The following is a 15,272-nucleotide window of genomic DNA, read 5'->3' as shown; positions in this document are numbered from 1 at the left end:
TTATGGTTCTTTTCTGCTAAGGTCATCAGTCCCTAAGCTTACAAACTACTTAACCTAAATTATAATAAGACAAACACACACACCCATGACCGAGGTAGGACTCGAACCTCCGCCGGAACCAGTCACGCTTTTAGTCTTCTGTAAAACTCTACGTGAATGGGAAGGGGAACTACTTCTGTAGTAACTCGACAAAAAGCATGCCAGTGTGGCGAAGCACAGTGTGCTGATCTTAAAAATATCTAATCGATAAAGTCACCCAATTATGATTCTCAATTACTAGTTTCACTCATAAGGCTACGTATTACCGCCGCACTAACGAACCACAGCTTATGTAAATACATTCGGCGTCAAAAGTGAACTGTACAGTATATTGTCACGAATTTAATAATATCTGAAGATGGCTTCTGTGATATCCGAAAGCGGCATTACGGGTATCATTATGTGATTTTAACGGTTATACAAGCATATTCAAAAAGAATTAAATAAGGTTAGACATTTCTGATACAAGTTCATGTTTTACAAGGTGTGCTGACTGTTGATTTACTTTCCAGACTAGGACGTCGCTCATATTACATTTGTAACTGGTCGCTAAAAGCTTAGAGACTGGATTAATAAGAAGTAGAGAAAAGTTAAGATGATGCCTTTAATGCTTCAGGTGTTCCACTTCGTCTCCCTTTCTTCAGTACAACGCTCTTTACGTTCACTATACGAAATGGTCATAAAAATACTTGTTCGGGATGTTGTCAGCCCCGATAGCTGAGTGGTCAGCGTGACGGATTGCCGTCCTACGGACCCGGGTTCGATTCCCGGCGTGGTCGGAGTTTTTCTCCGCTCAGGGACTGGCTGTTGTGTTGTCTCCATCATCATTTCATCCCCATCCGGCGCACAGCTCGCCCAATGCGGCGTCGAATATAATAAGACCTGCACCAAGGCGGCCAGACCTGCCCCGCAAGGGACCTCCCGGCCAATGACGCGAAACGCTCATTTCCATTTCGGGATGTTGTTCAACTCACACTTAAAATTGGCTTCAATGTCAGTTACGTTGTCAACGCGTTTACCCTTTATGTGAATTTCTGCAGTTTGTCGATTTTTGATAGTTTTGTATTGATGACACCAAGTCTCATTACCGGTGATGATTTTACCTAGGAAAGAACTGTGCGCATTCTGATTTAAAGACTATTTGGAGCAGGTATCCACGCCTGGTTTTTTGTTCAAGAGTCAAATTGCGCGGTTCAAACTTTGCGCACACTTTTCTCTTCTTCGAAACATTCTGGAGAACATGTAGAACATTTGATTTAGATATATTACTCCATTGAAAATTTGTGACACAATAACGCTGACACACTTCGACTCAACGTCATCCACTACTTAACACCGCCTGCTCCCAACTGACCCATCGAGTGTTAAGTTAGCTGTTCTCTGTTGGTAGCAAAGCTGCCACCGAAGTTACCGCACTGACGTCGCTTCTACCCCAGGAATAAAATCATTCTAGGAGCTTTTGGGACAGACGGTGTATGTGTCCATAGTAACACGTGGTATCTCTATATGAAATGATGCCGTTTTGACATTAGGAGAGACGGATGACGTTGATAACGGAATAAATCGTAAAATTCACAGTCTTGGCTACATTTTTAGTTAATTCAACACATAATAGGTCTAGGCTTTAAGCCGTCATCAGATTTATAAGAATGGATAAAAACTAAATGATTTTAGAAATTGTGAAACAAGAACGGTAACATATTACATACAAACGAAAAAAGGAGTATGTTTGTTGTTCTATATTGAAGCGACACAGAGGAAAGGAAGTTGTTGACAGTTACTTGTATAATGCGTAATAGTTACAAACCTTGGCGCTTGAGGCATATTTAAGGAGTAAATAATTCGTATGTAACAAGTACTGTTGCAAAAATTTTGAAATGCCTTTAATCGTATTTTCCTCTTTTAAATCTGATGATGGATGTAAGTGGAAACGTGACCAAGGATATGAACTGTATGTTTTATTTAAATGTCACTTTACATTTGACTAACATGTAACGCAATGTGCAAGGAATGAACACAACTGAAAACTGAACAATGAGTATCTCTATAAAAGCCGCGCGGTTTGAGGCTTCTTGTCACGGTCTGGCGGCTTCCTCCGACGGAGGTTCGAGTCCTCCATCGGGCATGGGTGTGTGTGTTGTCGTTAACGTAAGTTAGTTAAAGTTGTGCATAAGCTTAGGGACCGATGACATCAGCAGTTTGGTCCCGTAAGAGCTTCCCACAAATTTTTTATCTCTATAAAAGCGACCTGGATTTTTTTTAAAATCTCATTTTATTCGTTTTATCTGCTCGGGGCGGACGTCGCAAGACACCCGTTTCACTTCGTCTTTTATCCATTAACTCAGTTTTTTTTATTACACAGTGCAACTAACCCTCTGATCGAACACGCTGAGTTACCGTGCCAACAACAGATGCATTTCACTTGCTGAAAACGAGTATTTTGAGCACCATACTGGATTAAAAGGTGTATTGAACAAGCTAGTGTGGGTCGATGATCACAAGACCGAATTAAGAGAATTTTAGAGAGAGTTTATTGTGGGTCTGTTGGAGGTTGGTGGCCATTCTGAAAAACTACCGAAGACACTGGACAAAGGAGCGAGCTGTGATTGATTTGTGGTGATGGTAGTTCAAGGTAGGTGCATAGGCTAGTCGTCCTGGTTCCGGCAACCAGTGGCGTACAAGTTCACAGATGGGACGTTGCTTCAGATGGCCAGCGAACGACATGGGGCAGGTTCAGTCAACTTTCTTCCACCGTTATCAATGGCTCACTCCGTTGTGGTCTGCATCTTTGGGAGCAAGTGATTTTAATGGAAGTGTGCATAATGCGGTAATAAGTTTGTGTTGTACAGGAGTTGGACAAATAGAACACCGCGAAAAATTTTGTAAGTGTTGACCATTGACAGGTATGACCATTACACCGATGCCCTAGTCCTACCTATGACGAAAAAACTCTTCTCTGCTTCAAGTGTTGCCTGCTGTAGTGTATTACTTAGCAAACAATAAATTCCTACATGTCGCTGGAGTTCTTCGAATATCGTGATTGGTAACGTCTTTTATGCATCCTCAAAGAAGAAACTTCAGAGGCGTTAAGGCAGGACACCGAGCAGGCCAACCTGTTGTCGGTTCACTATCAAACCATCTGGCAGGATAACATCGTTTCAGAACAGGACATGTTCGCAAGACATTATGTGAAGGTTATCCGAATGTTGGTACCACATAAGCGTTAGGGTGCTTAGCAGTACTTCACCCACAAGACGAGGAAGAATTCGTAGAAGAAAGTTAGTATATTCTGCCTTTGAGGTTACTATCGATGAAATATGGAACCATAATTATGTTACCTAGCATATACTACCAGAAATTAACTTTCCATTGAAGCTGGTGTTCCACGTGTCTAAACCATCGTGGGTTTTCGCTGGATTAATATGGCGTGTTCTTTGTATCAATATGTCCATCGTTTGAGAAGAGACACTCAGCAGTAAAAAGAACACCATATAAGAAGTTCTGTGTGGCGAGGATTTTCTGCTGTGCCTACGGATGAACAGCACACGTTTCTGGAAACCATTCCCATGCAATTTTTCGTGTAAGTCTACACGCTAAGGAAGGAAATGGTGAGTGCTGGAATGTGATGTACGCTGGTTTTTAGGAATGGAAATTTCCTGTTCAAGCTGTGGTGCGCTCACGTGTAGATTCATTGAAACAGAAGTGATGACGGTAACTTCTGCAGCTTCGTTTGTGCGATTTCTACAACGACTGTGTGACCTTGGGCTGCAGTTTCCCGTCTCCTGATGAGTCACAACAAGACGAGGAAACAGGTGATGGGAAGGTCGGTTCTTGTTGGTATATAACTCTCTGCAGCCTCTGCGTGAGTAGCATTACACCTACCTCCGACCACAGTAAAAGTAAAGTAATGATGATGCAACTTTTAAGCTAGGTTTGCGTTTATTGTACACAACATATCGTTTAAAAGTACTGAACTATATGTACCTGTACTGCAAATAAGAGAACATTATTGCCATTACAGTTCAGCTAACTTGCATTTTCCACAGATGAGCTGCGTTTCTACCTTCTCTTTGTTGTGTAAATAATTGTACTCACAAAAACCTGCAATTCAAAATGTCTGACTCAATGATCGGTTGACTAAGCGATCAGTGCGCATTTCCCTTGTGTTTCCATGTGTTGACTGTCAGCTACAGCAAGTGGACGAATTACTTCACCCCAGGGGCCTGCACAGTGTGCAAGTACACAAGAGTCAAACTCAAATTTGTGTTACGTTTAACATAACGTCTCTTTACGTGATAGTACATTGTGCTATGTTTTGGAGAAGCCACGAGGTAAAAAGTGAACTATCAATTAAAAAATATAGGCTGGTATCAAGAAAAGACTTACTGTGAAAGTTGCCTATTCATTTTAAATTTCATTTTTCGTTCACCATATTTTTGCTGTTTCCAAATCACAACATTATCTCTAGGATGTTTTGCGTGTTTCTGCAATAGCCAGCTTCGGTTAGTTGAAATAAACTCTTTGAGCTACCTATTTGTGTGTTCGCCGAGGTATTTAGCGTCTTCGGAGGTCGGGTTTGGACATCAGCCAATGAGAAACCTAGGCGGCTTTCGGACCACGAGGTACTCCAACTTGCATTCACCATTCTGGTACTGTTATTTGTCGAGCGGTGTTGTGTATGATTTGAAGGAAAACTGGCTTTGTCTGCTGTTGGCCTGAGCTGGATCGGGATTTCTGTGACGTTGAAGAAATCGGATAAGATATGTTCAATTACTTGCCGTGGTGACTATTAGGAAAACGTATACTTTATTTCGGAAATATATTCGAAAGTTCTGCATAGTTAGCTTACGATATACTTCGGTCGGAGCTTGAAGGATATGCCTTCGAGTGACGAAACGGAATCGCATACGTGCGCTCACTTTTTGTTAAATGGAAGTTGAATATAGGATCAAACATTATGTTTTCGACCGGTAATGTTATAGATTCAAAAATGTCATCCACTGCTGAAATGTAAATGAGTTATTGTGTTGCAGGTAGCAGTGTGTTGCGAGCATGTCTTTTCGTTATTCATTCCAAGGAGCGAACAATGCACAGGTATATTCATAACTTCTTCTTTCAGTCATTTGGCTCCATTCCAGCCACTAAATTTACTACGTTTACTTCGAGCGACAACACGCTGACTCGCCACAGTGTTGGGCACTCTTACTGAAGCCGAATGGGGCAGAAAACATTCTAAGATGCCACAGACAGCAAACTGAACTGATTACATTTTGCAATTGTGATTCGCTTCCGATAAATATTATTTCTTTGCATGAAATTAGGTTTCAGATGGTGAAAAGCAGGACATCGGCTTATGCTAATGGCGACCGCTGTTTCCTAAATGTACTGAAGAGTGACCTCGGATATCAGTGAGATATATTATGAAATATAAAGTGCTAAGGGACTTTCTATTGCAATATTAGTTACAATGATTGCATATTTGAGGGAAAGTCCTCAGCTGCAGTGCCTGTAGCTATAAAGCGAAAGCAACTGCACTATTCAATTTCTGGACGCCTTCCTGATGTATCATTACTTATTCAAAATGGCTCTGAGCACTATGGGACTTAACTTCTAAGGTCATCAGTCCCCTAGAACTTAGAACTACTTAAACCTAACTAACCTAAGGACATCACAAACATCCATGCCCGAGGCAGGATTCGAACCTGCGACCGTAGCGGCCGCGCGGTTCCAGACTGTAGCGCCTTTAACCGCTTGGCCACCACGGCCGGCATCATTACTTATTACTCAACAGGTAAAATTCATTTCAGTTGCGGCCAGACAACGTAAGGGTGTATGTCTGACAGTTATGCTAAATATTTGTGAACAGGTAGCGCTTCCAATTGTCTCTGGGGCATAAAGGTTCATATTTTATGCAAAGCATAACAGTTCAAGTCTTTAACTAACTGCTCATGGTAGCACTTCAATGTTTTTTTAACACCCTTACATTGCTTTTCATATCTTCTTAACGAACAAAGTTATAAGAAATTCAATCATGATGCTTATTGTCTCCCTAGCTAAACAACATTTATTTGATATATTTTTTACACAGTTTCAAGACAAAAAGTTATTTGAGGTTGTATAGATGAATGGGTCAACCAGTATATAGCAATGCGAGGGACGAAGTTTGATATGCGATCGGTAGTGAATTGAAGTGCTTTCAGAAGAGTTTGTTTTGGACAGAGGAATTTTGCACATTTTCAAGTAGTTACAGTGTTTCGTTTATCAATGATTAGAATAAAGTGATGTCTTTATGACACTGTACCTAATATCACTAGTGGAGACTGTAACGCGACTTAATGAGTTTGTTACTTGCAGCGGAGCGGCTGGTGCATATCTACCATAGCAGGAAGCAAACAAGCTTCAGACCATCGCCACTGCATCAGCTGACCCACAGGAGACGGAGTTTTTCCATATTTGTCTTCTCAATTGGCTACGCAGCCACGAATGCGACCACTTTGCAATAACTGTCACGGCGGGCGCTGGACGCAGCCACAACACCAGCGGCCTACGAGCGTGGGCGTTCGCACTTTCCGTCTGGCTGCAGGTATAGGTAAACCGAGCACCGGTTCCAGGAGATTTTACACGCAGTCGCACAGGCGTTTGTACGCACTCTTCCATTACAGGAACTTTCTTTCATCAACTCTTACATCATGACTGAAGTGAGCGCAGTGAAGTGCGAAGTCCTCCGTTTGAGTGAATTAATAAAACCAATCGGGAAGAAATACAAAGACCCTGATATTTTAGAAAATGATAAATAATAAATTTCATAATTTTTCCAAGTATGCAATCGTTACAACACAAATTTGTTTAGAATTCCTTAAATTGTTAAGTGTCTTTTCTCATGATTGCTCGTTGATCAAATGGACACAATATAAAATGCCAGATTAAGTAATAAACACTACATTCCACATGGCACCTTTACTACCACAAATATATGACTGAAAATCTGAGGTGTCACCTTTTAAAGTACTTAAGGTGTCAATGAATATACTCTTATTTAAATACTATTTTTTGTAGTTAAGCTACTAAATTATTCATATGATATTTGATAGCTGTACTTCTTTTTTACAGAGTTTACATGTGATTTAAACTAATAATTTTTCATGCAATGCAATGTACTAGATAAAGCTAAAGTAATGAAAGAATAGAACTATTAATTTTTTATTTCATGCAAATCAGAATAAAGAAGTGTAACAACTGGTATGCCAATAACAATATTGCAGTTCCTTTCAGATAACTTCTGGATTCATTTATTTTGTTTTGCGGTTTTACAAGATTCCTGGAGAATTTGGAAGTAAAAAGAATCTAGAGGACAGTCTCTTACTTTCATACAGTCTTTCAGACAAGTATGCGATATTGCTGTACCGATCTTTCCTACAAACAAACTGTATGGTTAACACCGTTATCATATCTGACCATCATCAAAAAAAGAATGAGAACTGTGCCATGCTGCGGCTCGCGTTGGTTCTGTTGTAGGTTTCCGTCCTCTGTTGGAGGCCAAACTGTATCGTTTAGTTGACATGGTTGCGGTTGTTTGTATTCTTCTCGTGTTGACTGGCGCCACTTGGTTTCGCAAGCGTTGCCTGTCCACTAGTGGCAGCAGCGGCGTTATCGATATGTAGTAACTGTGGCCCTAGCTTTGGGGTGACGTCGTTGTTCTTCCGGGTCGTGGGAGTGAGCGGTTCGGTTGGGGACTCCTGAGGAGCCAAGAGGGCAGTGCGAGAACACACTTGAACCGCTGGTGGCACGCATGCACTGCTGGATGGAAGGGCTGTGGTCGTGAGGGTACACGACCGAATCGTCAACTGGATCCAACAAGTTTAAGTTCAGTGGATTTTAATCCTAGCAGTGAAACCTCCACCATTGTGAGATCTCGCGATTCTCCAGTGACTTGTGTTCATGTTGCTGCTTGCAGTGTCACTGAAACAAAGAGCAGCGAGTGAGTGCTTGCGGAAGGCGGACCTAATTAGCTTTCTCGATTTCTTGTTACAATTGCTGCATTCGGTGTGTTACTATTTGTTAAGTTCAACCGGCGGTATTTTTCCTGCCTGGTGACCGCTAACGCCCCAGTGACCTGCCCTGGAGCAGAAAGGTGTACATTATAAATATCAAAAGAACTAACAGAACATTAAACATGGAGATGAAGTTCCTTAGCCCTGCTGTTACTGAGGTCAGTGAAAAACTCCACAAGATAAGACAAAACAAGAAATAGAGAAATAGTCGTTACACCCAATAATTAAGGACGTAATGCGAAAAAAGCCGGATTGGAAATGCATGTATTGTGTACCTCACCCCAGAGAATCCCTAGACAAGCGATGGAATTCAATTGTGGTGTAAGAAGAACTGTGGGAAGTTGGAGGAAGACAGAGGGACAGGAACAGGGTTTAAGGCCTAACCATGGACCGGGAGAAGAAGAAAAAGACGCCACCACAGATGCGACATTTAAAACTAGTTAGCACACTAGCTGCTAGAGGCGCTACCAGAGCACTTGTTTATCGTTGGCACCTTTCTTTTGGTTCGGAGTGATCCTGGTCTGATATTCGGTAGTCGCGTAACTTTTTTGCGAAGCATCTATTCGGCAGTTCGGAGCAGTTTTAGAGAACAGCATGGAAATCTGCACAAAGCTTCAGTAGTTGAGAATACACGGAGCAGGAGTGGCCAGACCTTCAAACTTAATGTAGGAACTGTGTGCCGAGGGAGGGCGGTGTCAGGAACACGGAACTAACTCGGGCAGCCAAAATACGGCGTCCCCGCCGGCGTCGGCACTGGTTGCCGACCTTATTTGCCGGAGCACGACAACAGTACTTACGGTTCTCCGTGACGATGACGTCGGTGTGCGAGCTGCCGTAGGTGTGTATGTGGTCTACGGCCGCCTGCATGCTGGGCACGGACTCCACAGTGCACTCGAGGGCGCTGTACTCGGTGCGCAGCGACTTTGCTGGCGGCGGGCCAAACGTCAGTTGTTTGCTCAGGTTGGGGCCCGCGTAGATGTTCACCTGCGGGCAGCCAGAGAACGCTCCATCACGTAGACGAAATGGAGAAAATGCTGTTCACTGGGCAACGGTAAAATTTTTGCGTTAGTCCGAAAGCGATAATAAAATATACACATTCACCAATATCGTACACACGGCACCTTTTGACAATATTGTAGTCTAGTCAGTTATTTTATATTTTGAAACGTTGAAGAAGTGTATTTTGTGTCAATGAATTTCTCTCCAAGATTCCATAAACTTTTTAAATTTTTAGATTAACCCAAAAATTTAAGTCTTAGGAGCAGATGCCATTTCCCCTTGGAATGTCATATTCAATATTTTCAGGTTCAGGACCTTACTTACACATCAGTATCTGATTAAATAATATTCTGTCAGTAAAAGTCAACAACAATTAACAAAATTATAATTTTTATTTTATTTGCGATGGTGATAAAGTACCACTCCACTGTCAGTACACGCGATTGGAAGTGCATAGGTATTGCTGAGAGTATGCTACAAGATATTATTTTGCATGCCCTGAATCAAACTCACACATCAATATGTATTTAAAAAGTATGTTATTAATATAAGTCAACAACAAATAATGAATTCTTCTTTTTTTAGGGTGAACATATTTCTCACTTCTGTTCAAGAAATGAGTCTTTCAGCCAGATTTTCCTGCCTTAAAATCGTTGTAATCTTGTCTGTCCTTTCCACCTGGACATTTTTACAATAACCAACAAAGTCGACAACATGTCCCACATATTCCATTCAGATGAAATCCTTAAAAATTAGGCCCTCTACTGTAGCTTCCAGTACTAAATTAACCATAAGTTAATCATGTGTTCATTTTATGTGTTCCTTGTTTGTGGAAACGAATTCAGTACAGTTCTTTTCTCATTTACTATTTTAGTTCCTTTTTCATGTGTACTGTATCAGTAACCCAAAGATGTTCATAAAGTTCAGCAGGCTCCGATACAAACTGCATGCTGTGTATTTGGCTAGTCGTATTTTTATGTCAATATGCAATAGGACACGCAATGTTTTGACAGTGACTTTTGTCAATTTTAGTTGCTTTATCGCAAGCTGTTTTCAATTTATGGCTGGATGGCTGGAAAAAAAAAATAAAGGGACTAATTTCAAGTGGATGTTTTACACTCTGTCTAGCTCCCTTAAACAGTTGTGTGTTTCCTCCCTGCTGTTGGAATACAGTATTCTAATACAGTTTTTAGATCACACAGTTACTACGCATTTGACAATTTGAAACCTGTCTGAGGTAGGATTCGAACTGGGGTCATCTGCTTCATGAGTCATGAGGTTACGCCTCAATAACACAAACAATAAAGAAGCATGAGATCTCTGAACTTTATGTGATAAGATGTATTTTGTAAAGTATGCTTCTGTAACCTTGTAAGTAGCCCGTCTCTATGTTTGCATAACTGTAGAGTGTGTTACGCTGACCGCGCTCTGCGCCTTCGGCAAGAGATTCTGTGGTTGGACGGACTAGCAGTTAGCGAGTGAATAGAGAAGTGTATGGGATGTTTTCTTAGTGGAGACTCAGTGTTGGTAGGACACGCAATGTAAAGTGAGGTGAAATTTCTTATAAGAAAAGACTCAAGGAAAGGTATGATAATGTTTGGGTGGTAGAACTATTGACAACTATATAATTTTTGGGACTGGATGTCACATAAATAAGGCAAAACTTTCTAAATACATTGTTTACTCTTTAACAAAATATTTCTTTTGCTATCCATATGCCTCCTAGATGTCAGAGTCTACAGTAGTTAGAATCTTTTCTTTAGCTGGCTGTTGTTGCTACTTACTGTAACTGCTGCAGTTCGTGTTGGGAAGATTTTCTGTGAGGTAAGTGACTTATGAAATAGAATGGGGTGTCCACTATCGGGATTTCGTAACTGAAATGAGTTTAGGCAATTAACAGAGTTGGAGGTAGTTTCATATTTCTTTAATTTCATATTTTTTGGATTTGTGTTATTGTTAGAATTTCTTGCAATGCAGGACTATTTTAGTGTTAATTACTGGAAGTCATGTTGTAAATGTATAGCAGTCACATTGCGTTGGGATTGTATACAGTGGGTAATAAATGAAGAGGTTAAGTTTGAGTTGTCATTGTCATGGAAAATTCTGTTGGTCAGTGTTTAAAAAAAATTAAAGAGTTAGTGTCAACCTTTGCACTGAGTTTGTGTTGTGTAATGACTACAGTAGGGTTTCCATTTTTATATCACAAGTTATCCCTAAAGTTCAAAACTGCCTCATTGAAACTGCACGCTACATATTCCCTTAGTTGTCTTTGTGTGCTACTAGGGGGACACCAGTAAAAGAGTGTATTTGGCTTTTCTTTTGCCTCCGTTTGGTTATTTTGTTGAAACATGTAGTTAACGCATTTATACTGTCGAAGGTCTCAGAGTTTCTAATAATTGTGCTGTTCTGTTTATCAATATTGCCCATGCTACCACTATTATAAATATTCAATTTTTTTCGTCGCACAGTCATACTCACTAAAACATTGGAATTATTCGTGTAAACATTTATAACGTGGAGATAAATGTTTGAATTCAGATGAGCAAACAGTAAGTCGGCCCATTACCTTAGATCGCAAAGACATGAAGAGGCGAATAAATGAAATCAAGCTGCAGAATGAGAGATGAGTAACTGTAATACATTTTAAGGCTATAATCTTGCACAAAGAGCCGCCAGTTGCGTTCTCTTCAAGCTGCTGAAGCAAACGAGGGTTGAATTGCTTACGAGATGAGGCAATAAGCAAACCGTTTTCACAAATTAATTAGCGCGGGTAATTGCTTTCGCAGAGGAAAGCGACAGTACCATGCATACTGAACTATTTCAGCTCATCTGCACTGCCAAAGATATTTATATTGCTTCTTTATGCATTGTGTCATAATGTCTCTCTTGATGGAATTCCGCAAAGTTAGTCCAGTAATAACTATGGACGGAAAACTAACAACAAGTATAATTAAGTCGCTTCCTAACGTTACTATCCCGGCATAAAAAAAATCTCAAATTCTCGAATCTTGCTGCTTTTGGAGAGTCTTAGCCACAAAGATCTTGTAGAATAAAAACTGTGAAGTCAGAGGTTTTTGTATTGATACTCTGTAGATTTTACGAAGGGCAGCGCACTAGGTACAAGAGTATGCACTACATGTACGGTACGAGGTGCATTCAAGTTCTAAGGCCTCCGATTTTTTTTCTAATTAACTACTCACCCGAAATCGATGAAACTGGCGTTATTTCTCGACATAATCGCCCTGCAGACGTACACATTTTTCACAACGCTGACGCCATGATTCCATGGCAGCGGCGAAGGCTTCTTTAGGAGTCTGTTTTGACCACTGGAAAATCGCTGAGGCAATAGCAGCACGGCTGGTGAATGTGCGGCCACGGAGAGTGTCTTTCATTGTTGGAAAAAGCCAAAGGTCACTAGGAGCCAGGTCAGGTGAGTAGGGAGCATGAGGAATCACTTCAAAGTTGTTATCATGAAGAAACTGTTGCGTAACGTTAGTTCGATGTGCGGGTGCGTTGTCTTGGTGAAACAGCACACGCGCAGCCCTTCCCGGACGTTTTTGTTGCAGCGCAGGAAGGAATTTGTTCTTCAAAATATTTACGTAGGATGCACCTGTTACCGTAGTGCCCTTTGGAACGCAATGGGTAAGGATTACGCCCTCGCTGTCCCAGAACATGGACACCATCTTTCATCAGCACTGGCGGTTACCCGAAATTTTTTTGGTGGCGGTGAATCTGTGTGCTTCCATTGAGCTGACTGGCGCTTTGTTTCTGGATTGAAAAATGGCACGCGAAATTTTTTTGGTGGCGGTGAATCTGTGTGCTTCCATTGAGCTGACTGGCGCTTTATTTCTGGATTGAAAAATGGCATCCACGTCTCATCATTGTCACAACCAACGAAAAGAAAGTCCCATTCATGCTGTCGTTGCGCGTCAACATTGCGTGGCAACATGCCACACGGGTGTCAATGTGGTCGTCCGTCAGCTTTCGTGGCACCCACCTGGATGACTCTTTTCGCATTTTCAGGTCGTCATGCAGCATTGTGTGCACAGAACCCACAGAAATGCCAACTCTGGAGGCGATCTGTTCAACAGTCATTCGGCGATCCCCCAAAACAATTCTCTCAACTTTCTCGATCACGTCGTCAGATCGGCTTGTGCGTGCCCGAGGTTGTTTTGGTTTGTTGTCACACGATGTTCTGCCTTCATTAATCTGTCGCACCCATGAACGCGCTTTTGACACATCCATAACTCCATCACCACATGTCTCCTTCAACTGTCGAAGAACTTCAATTGGTTTCACACCACGCAAATTCAGAAAACGAATGATTGCACGCTGTTGAAGTAAGGAAAACGTCGCCATTTTAAGTATTTAAAACAGTTATCATTCTCGCCGCTGGTGGTAAAATTCCATCTGCCGTACGGTGCTGCCATCTCTGGGACTTATTGACAATGAACGCGGCCTCATTTTAAAACAATGGGCATGTTTCTATCTCTTTCCAGTCCGGAGAAAAAATATCGGAGGCCTTAGAACTTGAATGCACCTCGTACATCAAAGATAGACATAATGTTCTAGCACTTTCTTATTTTCTAGACTATAAAATGAAAGACAATTTGTCATTAGAACTCTCTAAGGATGAGTAAAACAAAGTTGAACACATTGAACAAATTGCTTGGGTTTGATTACTTACTCCCTCTTGTTTTAGCATACTGCATACGTCAACGAAGAAGGAACTGTTCTTGACTAAGTCTTCATGGATGAGCAGCGTCTCCATGGCATTACAAGCTGCTGGGTAGTCACACTTCGAGTCACGCACTGAAAATTTGAAATAAACGCTCTTTACAGATTGTTATTGTGCATTACTTAAAGAAATAAGTAGAATATTGACTTTTTACATCTAAGGACATCTTTTGTAAACTGATGTGAAGTAATGTTTTATAAAATGTTTGCAAAAAGACTGTGTATCATGGAAACCTATTATACTCAATGGCCTCAAAGCTTCTGAGTTGGGTAAAACGTCCTACAAAATCCATCACTAACGATATTTTCAGATGTATCACACAAGGCTCGTGATAGTTACATCTCTTTTTATGGGACCTAAAAGCCTACTGTCTGGTTAAATTCAATTTTGTCACAATTTAGTGCACAACGATAGTGTGTAGGTCTAAAATAAGTTAAATTGCAGATGCTGGATCAGAAAAATTCCTAGAAATGTAAAAGTTCACGAGAGGTTCGGAAAAATGTTCCATATAGATCATACTTGGGAACACAACATACCATGCTACAGTAGTAAATGGGTAGGGCGATTAACATTATTGTTGCATTTGACCTGTTGGAAGAAGGACATTTTCATTCTTTAATGTCCTTTGTCTCGGAGCAATATCTCAAGCAGGAGAAAAATACAATGCGAAGTAATTAGAAATAGGTCTTGCCGTTATATCCAAGCATCTAGTAAACAAGCTAAAATAGTCGGTAATGTTTACAACAGCTACCACCACATTTGTCGCTGGCCAACAATTTTAAAATCTGTAGATATGTTCGCAAATATAACAGTCGAAAAAAGTTAGCTTCCTTGCAACAACACGTGATTATAAAAGTCTGGGACAACATTAGAGGTGGGAACGATGTATCGAAAATATCGATACTTGTCAGAAATATCAGTATTTAAATATTATTAAGTAATTGTAGTATGACACTCGTATTAACACTTAGTTAATGAAGAAGATTACCGATATCGTTAAATTGAAAAAGGTCTCAAATGCCAGTGATTATCGCGGACAAGTGAAAAAAGTAGAGGGATTCTCGAAGGAGAAACATCGAAAATGGTACTGCACATGAATACCCATTGGAACTTCACGTTGTACCTAAATGGGTAATTTTTTGTTAGCATTTATATTGCCACCACTGTTCAATGTTGCAGTGAATATAATACTGATGTACTAAGAAGAACTTTAAAATTGTAATTTTACTGATGTGTAAATATTATTGGGAATTTAGGAAAACTATTTCATCTCTGATATTTGTATTAAGATAAGTTTAGTGCCATTAAACATCTCTACACATTGCCTACATTTTAGAAGCAATGAAACTTTTAAGATTTTTATGTAAAAATGAAACAAATTTCTTGGCAAGAATGAGGAACCAGATTCTGATAATAACTGATTCATTTCTTTAACAACTTGTTTC

At 40.6% G+C, this 15,272-nt stretch overlaps 1 protein-coding gene across 1 annotated transcript in view; it reads right to left on the bottom strand.

The window, feature by feature from the left end:
- LOC126088855 (delta-1-pyrroline-5-carboxylate synthase) overlaps positions 1-15,272 on the bottom strand; it is a 221,391-nt gene that overhangs the window by 27,417 nt on the left and 178,702 nt on the right. Inside the window, exons 12-13 of the mRNA XM_049906867.1 lie at positions 13,777-13,901; positions 8,888-9,074 (exon numbers count right to left, since the gene is read on the bottom strand). Of these exons, the coding sequence (XP_049762824.1) occupies positions 8,888-9,074; positions 13,777-13,901 (312 nt within the window). The remainder of the gene's footprint in view (positions 1-8,887; positions 9,075-13,776; positions 13,902-15,272) is intronic.

Source organism: Schistocerca cancellata, chromosome 1 (assembly GCF_023864275.1).
Source record: "Schistocerca cancellata isolate TAMUIC-IGC-003103 chromosome 1, iqSchCanc2.1, whole genome shotgun sequence".
Taxonomy (NCBI): Eukaryota; Metazoa; Arthropoda; class Insecta; order Orthoptera; family Acrididae; genus Schistocerca; species Schistocerca cancellata.
This window is presented reverse-complemented; position numbering and strand designations above follow the sequence as displayed.